This window comes from Rhagoletis zephyria, unplaced genomic scaffold, assembly GCF_001687245.7.
Source record: "Rhagoletis zephyria isolate East Lansing unplaced genomic scaffold, Rhagoletis_zephyria_1.1 Rzeph_scaffold_03447, whole genome shotgun sequence".
NCBI classification, from domain to species: domain Eukaryota; kingdom Metazoa; phylum Arthropoda; class Insecta; order Diptera; family Tephritidae; genus Rhagoletis; species Rhagoletis zephyria.
The window spans coordinates 14,899-22,917 of record NW_016160530.1 but is presented as its reverse complement, the minus strand read 5'-3'; the positions used below and the strand labels follow the sequence as shown (position 1 = coordinate 22,917).

Sequence of the window (8,019 nt, the reverse complement as noted above, 5' to 3'; positions counted from 1 at the left end):
CTTATTTTTCCACCGGCAGGCACGAATATGATGTTCAAAACAAAAGCAATGACAACGAATTTCACACACATTGATGTATTTTAGCGCAAAACGATAAGTTTCACAAATATTTTAAATTATTGCCTGGAACATACACATTTATCGTTATTATTGGAAATGCAAGACTTGGCACGCATTTTTAATTTCTTTTTTATTGAATTCAAATGAATAAAAACACATTTTTCTAAAATATTTCTCAATTTACATTTTAAAGTTTTTTCTGAAACTTGAATGTAACTCTGTGCGGAGAATGAGAGAATTGAAAATCAGGTGATCTCAGCTGTTTTCAAATGTAAACAAACAAAATGGCGCTTTCCATACTTGTCTGGTGAGTATTTTCTGAGATAGGGGTCGACCGGATACTTTTTGAACACACGATATGTAAAGCTCTATTAGAGAAATTATTAGCGAATTTAATTCATCCAGTTGTAATGTTTTCTCCAGGAATGGAACATAGCAGTTATTGATGAAAACTGTCGTGGGAAAATTATATATGAAGGAAATGTTCTACCACTAAGTGATACATACCAATCGATTTCTTTTTTCACCGAGACTCAAATTTGAAAATGAATTTTTATTTGCAATTTTTACGCAAAATTAAAAAATAATAACAATTATTTTTGATTTTTGTATTATAAATCCGAAATTTAAATTATTTTTGATTTTTATATTATATGCCTTAGATAACAGTTATTGAATTCTTTTATTTATAAAAGTCATCAATATAAATCAATCACCGACAGGGGTAGCGAATTTGTAGAATTTCTATATATTGAAATCAACAAACAAATGTTAGGAAATATGTGCCCCTACATAAGTGTGTCACGAGTTCTTAAACATTTACGATGATCTGAACCATCGAGAACCGGTTAAATGACGTAGCGAGCCTATTGGCCAAGTAGCCTTCCCGGGTCTTCCCGGCCATACTGCTTGCTAGACACAGCAGGCAAAAACACTTAAAAACAAAACTTTATGGCATAGTGGGCATAGTAAAATAAAATGTATTCTCATTCACTTTTAAAATTAAGTTACTGACATGATAATTCGGCACTCTTCTTTAAAAAAAAATAAAAATTTATAGTATCTCATCTCCAAGCAGTAGTTTCTTAAAATCATAGACGTACCGAAATTCGGGTATAAAATTATGGTCGGCCGGAAAAGTACAAAATACTTATTAGGTTGTTTACTTATGTGCACAAACAGATTGCAGGTTTTTGTTAAATCAAAACAAAATATTCTCTTGTTTTAAATTCTAAGAAACAGAATTACTTCTGCGTTTATGAATTCTTGGATTTTACGGCTTCCCCAGTTGTAAAATAGATTAGTGCCATGGCCGAATGATAGCGGAAAGTGCAAAATCTCACTTTCGTTTTATAAAGGAATCTTTCTAATTAGATTGCCCCGATGCTGGTGCTAGAAATTATAAACATAACATCACATGCAATGACTTAATTAACCTTACGTAAGCTTAGTAAAGAGAATAACGTCGGAAACTTGGTGGGTCCAGTAGACCCCATAATTTAATAAAGTGAATTTATAAAGAAAACCTATAAACGTGTGATTTAAATTATACCCAAGTTGCTTTACTTCAATTATATGTGGATGTATATCATTACCGAGATATATAAAGGCTCTAACCCTCTGTGGTAAAGTCGGTAGATTAAATATTACATCAGTTAAAAATGAGTGTAAAGAAAAAAATTGCAACCAAAGTAACAAAAATGTTGGACAGAGTGTTTCTATATTCAGATAACGATAAAACTTATTTGGCTTCAGCAGAACCTAAACTTCTTTTCGTTAAAAATATTGACAAAATTAAACTTTATTGTGATTATTTTGGGTTCATCTAACAGCAAAATTTCACGAAAGCAATTTAAATAAAAAACATTTTAAGTTTATTAATTTTATATGGAAGTTGACAGAAAATAGGAAATCATTTTCCATTTAAATTGCTGGTAAAACAATGACAAATATTATTATTTAAAATTTTATCGGCTAAAATAAAGTAATTAATAATATATATTGTTACCTTAATTCACAAAGGCCCTAACCAACACTTTTTCGAAATTGCGTTTTTCACAGTTTTTCGGTAGGATATATTAAAATACACGTTCAATAAATATTTTCAAGTGTTAGTAACAAAAACAAAAGAGTTACATGTCACTTTTTTAATAAACCCTACCTGTTTTGACAATCTTTTCTTAATGGTTTTGCTTCTCTTCTAAAATAAAAAAATCTCTTGGCTAGGGCCTTTGTGATTTAAGATAATGATATGTAAGTAATTTTAAATGAATATTATCTATTAGCTCTTCTGCAATCATTGCGTCAAAATGACCCCATTTCTATGAAAAAATTCTTTAATTACAGAGTTTATATAAGTTGCGGCGTTGTCTATTCGTTAAAAGCATAATCAGCTATGGATTTGCAAAAAAATAAACGATTTTTTTTATTTTGTTTTATTTTCTAGAAGGCGACATAGTAAGTATACAGCACTTGCCGATAAATTGTCTGCATGCGATAAATAAAATATTAACTGAATTCAAATTGAAATATCGGTTTTTTTTTTCTTAAAACTTTCAAACATCTATTATGAAATCGCGCTACACTAAAACTTAGTTGGCGGTGGCCTGCACTTAATCGAATTTTCGCCACTTTTTTTCGATTTTGCTGGCACCTCTTGTTACAAAAGTTTTGCACTGTTTAAGACATGTAAGTCGGGCCTCTCACCAGAGAAGCGGAAGGTTAATGAAATTCAGGTTCAATGATTACCACTGAATTCCCCATTTGTGAATGAAGAAAAGCAAGTTCGTGGGGAAAAGTATCTTTGCAATAAAAGAACATTGAAAACAAAATTAAAAGATATTTTGCCTGCACTGATGAACTGAACATATGTAGATACATATGTATGCATGCTTGTATGTAAGTATAACTGTCATAAGTTTGAATACTGTCTAGCACCTGATAAGTAAATACATAGTAACTGACTTGAAATTCATATGATGCGTACAAGATAAACAGGTATGAGTAATATTTGATTTAAGATAAAATTATCTAAGTTATTATTTTGCCTATGCTTTCGATCGTTTTTTTTTCGCGGATAGAAATCTTAACCCGCGGGTCATTCTGCTAACTACACGGTTTAACAAATTTTTGACGGTTTTGAAATCGAGAGACCGACCTCATCGTATAGATTTTTTCATGCTGATTTCAAATCCGTTTTCTACTACGATTTTGAAAAATAGAAAATTTACACATTTTCAAAATTAACTTGGGCATAGTTTTTTCGAAAAAAAAAAAAACGCGTATCAATAAAAATACAATTCGTCTGATATTTAGATTATTTTTCAAGTCCATGAGTTGAGTGAAATTAAGTGAAAAAATGTCAGAAAATTGAAAGAAAAAACTTAGTTTTTTAATAACAAGTCTGTATTTATTTTCAATATGAATAATTCTTCAATGAGCGTTGAAAGAGCTCTTGATATGTTGATTCGGTCCAGCATTTTTTTTTTTTTTGCTTCTGAGGTTTTTTTAGCACATACATATGTACGTAGCGAAAACTGTGCGCAGACTTTTTGCAGCGGCGAGGCATAATTTTTTTATTGAATAAATGATTTTAACAGAAATCGTGGCAACGTGCTTCTTGTTAGAACGAATAAAAATGAAATTAAAAATCAATTAAGGATATTTTTCATACAGCCAATTTCACGAAAGCAATTTAAGTGAAAAATTATTTTAATTTTTTGAATTTTATATGGAAACTGACGGAAAATAAAAAATAATTTTCCTTTTAAATTGCTGGTGAAAGCGGCTGATATTGAAAGCAACTGTTTGTTTTTAATTTTCTGATATTTTTTCGCTCATTTCTATTCAGTTAATATGCAATTTTTTCTTCGGAAAACTTCGCCAAAAATATTTTTCTTTTTTAATTTTTGAAAATTGCCGTATTTTAACAATATTTTTCTTCCAGAAATTTTTTTAACGTAAATAAAATTAGCTAAATCGTCTAGATTTTCTTAAACTGTGCTATTTAACCCTGCTGAGATAATGTTATTTTTTTGAGAGACGTGTACTAGTTTACGTCCTTTAAGGATGTCAATGAAAACACTCTATTAAAGAAAATTATGCTTATTAAGTTTAGTTTTGCGATTTTGAGAGAGGGAGGAAAAAATTCAAGGGTTAAGACGTTTGAAAATTTACCTTGGTGCAAATTAAAGAAGGCGCCAAGTACGTAATACTTTCTTTTTAGTTTTTCAAAATTATTTTTGCTTTTGTTTTGTTATTTGGCAAACCAAAGGCTTACGCGTATGTATGATTGATAAAAAGTTTCATCTTTTTTCTCTCATTTCGCACAAAAAAGTGAGCAGAACATATCGAAAATAGATTTTTGGCATGTCCATTACACTTAAGACGACTGTCTTGCTTTTCTCGTTGCAAACATTTCCGCACAGTTTTAATTTTCTGTGCCGTCTCTTATTCTTTTATAGTATCAATAGTTTTAATTCGAACAAATTTACTATCGATTCGAAGTACAGAGTAAAGGCCCTGGTATCTTAGGCATTAGGCAGATTTTGCTCGCCACTACTCGCGCCAAGACTGACATCATCTGATTAATTCAACCTTTCAGGAATTTGAAAATAGAGGACCAAAATGCGGGAAAATGGCGTCCACATTCTGTAATCGATTCAATCCTTTGCCAGATGCTTTGAGAGAAAATAAAGAAATGTCTTCGTTTGCAGTGGCTTTTGTAGTTTTATGCATTTAATTCAGGAATATCGACTTTATTAGGGCAAATGATTTGTCTTCCTATTACGAAAGTAGCATCTCACCATTTCGGCCACTGTTTCCACTCCGCCATTTGTTTAGTTGTATTACGAAATTTTTTTTTCGAGAAGTTTCTTTCCGTTGAATTCGTCATCCAGCGCTTCACGCATTGAGCTCTGCATAACTGCGACCTCATTTCGCCGATCGGTTAATAAAACTCAAAAATTTATTGCCGCCTACTAAACCTAGGACCACGAGATAGTCAAACGAGTAATTGTAATCTCTAACCCACGAAATGGCAGGATAGTTATATTTTCATCAGATCAATTGCGACAGAAGTCATTGGCCGGCAGGCCCATTCTTTTGGCATTCCATCTCAGTAGCCAGTGGCCGGTTATGCTTTCAGAGGGTGAGCTAGATTTTTCGTGTCGCCCTAATAGTGAGTTTTGTCAACCATCTTCTATTTGCGTATTGAATAACTCTTTAGCTGCATAACCTAAGGGTTAAAAAAAACTGCGGAAAACGTATGATTTAATCTTACAATTATCTTTCAAATAAAACAAACACTTACTTTGCAAATTTGAATAAATCATATGGATTAGTGGACTCGCATATAAAAGACCAGCCATCAACTTGATATAAGATCAAATATCTTCATCTTAACGCTTAGAAACGAAAAATTCAACGAACATGAAAGTAGTATTAACATTGTACGCAGCATGCTTAGCGCTGCTCACTGTGAGTGTTACACGAAAAAAATGTTTAATTTAATAAAAACAAATTGGCCACAGAGTTCAAAAACAAAAACTTTTATATTCTCGTACATAGGTATCAGCACGTCCATCTAATGAAGGGCTTGGTTTCCTAAACGACGAAGCAGATCGTGCGCTTATTTCTGCGGCAGCGGACTTATTCACCGCCATCTTCAATCCAAAAGGAGTTGTGGATGTTAATGAAAACAGTCATCACGCCTTTGGCGCTCAACAGTGTGTAAATGTGCATAATTTACGTTATAAGAAGTCAGTATCCAATGCTGGAAGCAAAATCCGCGATGCAGCCAGACTAAAAGACTCGACTATAGAACGTTATTTGCGCAAAAACGATGCCGCACAATTGCAGCTGCAATTCGTGGAGATTATCGAAGAGTGCGGTAGACTTCGGCAGTCGGATGAACGACTTGATTGTCAAGTCGATGTGGTATGTTGCAGGATAAACTTTTCCTTCAAAAGTATTAAGGAAGTTAATAATTTTTGCTCTCATATTTAAGATTTCTAATGTATTCAGTGATATTGCCGCTTCATCTACGGAATATACATGGATTAACAAAATACTTATACGCTACCGCTTACATGGACTTAGCTGGAATTTGTTTGCTGGATCCATTGAATTGGAGAAATGTTTGTCCGTTTTTCCCGGCCAAGCTACTGATGTACCACCAAAAGGTATTCGCCCTAAACCTACTACCGAGGGCCCAACAAGAGCTCCACAAACCACCGCAGCACCTCCTCAAACAACTACACTAGAGACGACCATTGTTGAAACCACAAATGCAGCGGAAACGACCACAAATGCGGGGGAAACGACCACAAATGCGGTGGAAACGAGCACAAGTGCGGTGGAAACGACCACAAATTCGGTGGAAACGACCACAAATGCGGAGGAAACGACCACAAGTGAGGGGGAAACGAGCACAAATGCGGTGGAAACGACCACAAATTCGGTGGAAACGACCACAAATTCGGTGGAAACGACCACAGCAGATTCTACTGAATCTGAGAAGTCTACTACCGAGCCTTCTGCAGCAGAAACATCAACACTTGAACCAGAAGACACCAGCACAGATTCCACTGCAGAAACTGCTGTAGAAGAATCATCAACGCCTGCTACAGAAACATCCACCGCAGACCCTTCTACAACAGAGGCGCCCGCAACTGCTACGGCTAGCCCTCCTCTACTAGAGTCAACTACCAATGGAACAACTGGTCCTTCGCCAAACTCTACTGCCAGTTCCAACAGCAACTCAGATAACTCTAACAGCGATGAAAGTTCATTGAAACCATCACCAAATAGCTCATCAGAAGGGTCAGAACCGAATGCTCCAGCTAGTATAAATAGCAACGAAGACTCCGGAAGCTCTCCTGATAAAGAATCTAACAGCAATGAAAATTCGAGTACAATTGTGAAACCAGAGGGACCATCAGCTGAGTCAGGGCAAAGTTCGCCTGCTAGCAAAAACAGCAACGAAGACTCCGGAAGCTCTCCTGACAAAGAGTCTAACAGTAATGAAAATTCGAGTACAATTGTGAAACCAGAGGGACCATCAGCTGAATCAGCGCAAAGTTCGCCTGCTAGCAAAAACAGCAACGAAGACTCCGGAAGCTCTCCTGATAAAGAATCTAACAGTGATGAAGGTTCAAGTGATGCGGACGATGATTAGAAGCACGTCAGATGAAAATTCAAAAATATAAAATTTAAGATACAGTGTTGAAATATTTCCACAGTTCATTGGTTTTTTGAAACTTTGTGAATAAAATGTATGTACAACGTCGAAGATTGTTTAGAAATTTTACTAAAGCGCATCTTCCCTAAAAATTTTAGCGGGGTAACTAAAACACCAATCAACTTAATATACCTTTGAACAAAAAATTACGAAAAAATATCAATTAGCGGACAATGCATTTTTCCTCAAAATACTAACATATCTACCTATCCCCTTAGAATTAATAGAGTGGCAAAAATTGTAAAAAAGACAACGTTGTTTAACAAACAAACTCATAAATAAAGCCAGAGTGTCGCACACTAGAGCAAAAGTTATGCAGATATTTTGACAGCAGTGTTTGCTTATAGCAAACTTATTACTTTCTTATCAGCTTTTTAACACTCACCTGACATACGAGTTAATACAAAATCAAATAAAGATATGGAGAAAGGCAAGAATAAGTTGGAAACTTAAATTTTTAAAAGACTCGCTATTTCCCCTCTTTCAGCTGTTTACACTCTCCAATTCTTTGCCATTAATCTACTAAAGGCCGTTTTCTCAAGTAGGTGTTAAAATTTATCTGCCCTTAAAACAAACACTTTGTTACCAAAAAATGTGTTTGACGCCAGATAAATTTTAAAATCTATTTTTCTGATTGAGTGTGTGGGTATGTTTGTACCTCATTCACGCTAAAAGGGCTTAACGGATTTCAGTGAAATTTGGCGCACAGATTGCTCATA

General features: G+C 34.4%; 1 protein-coding gene across 1 annotated transcript; it reads left to right on the top strand.

The window, feature by feature from the left end:
• The first annotated feature begins 5,474 nt into the window (after positions 1 to 5,474).
• On the top strand, positions 5,475 to 7,237 carry LOC108368993 (flocculation protein FLO11-like). The gene is made up of 3 exons (XM_017623958.1): positions 5,475 to 5,538; positions 5,629 to 5,997; positions 6,068 to 7,237. Exons 1-3 carry the CDS (start codon positions 5,491 to 5,493, stop codon positions 7,235 to 7,237), a joined length of 1,587 nt encoding a protein of 528 aa, XP_017479447.1. The 5' UTR covers positions 5,475 to 5,490.
• Positions 7,238 to 8,019: the final 782 nt, after the last annotated feature.

Coding starts and splice junctions, on each gene's coding strand:
- LOC108368993 (XM_017623958.1), top strand. CDS start 5,491: ATGAAAGTAGTATTAACATTGTACGCAGCATGCTTAGCGCTGCTCACT. Junction 5,539..5,628: donor CATGCTTAGCGCTGCTCACT/GTGAGTGTTACA, acceptor TCTCGTACATAG/GTATCAGCACGTCCATCTAA. Junction 5,998..6,067: donor TTGATTGTCAAGTCGATGTG/GTATGTTGCAGG, acceptor CTCATATTTAAG/ATTTCTAATGTATTCAGTGA.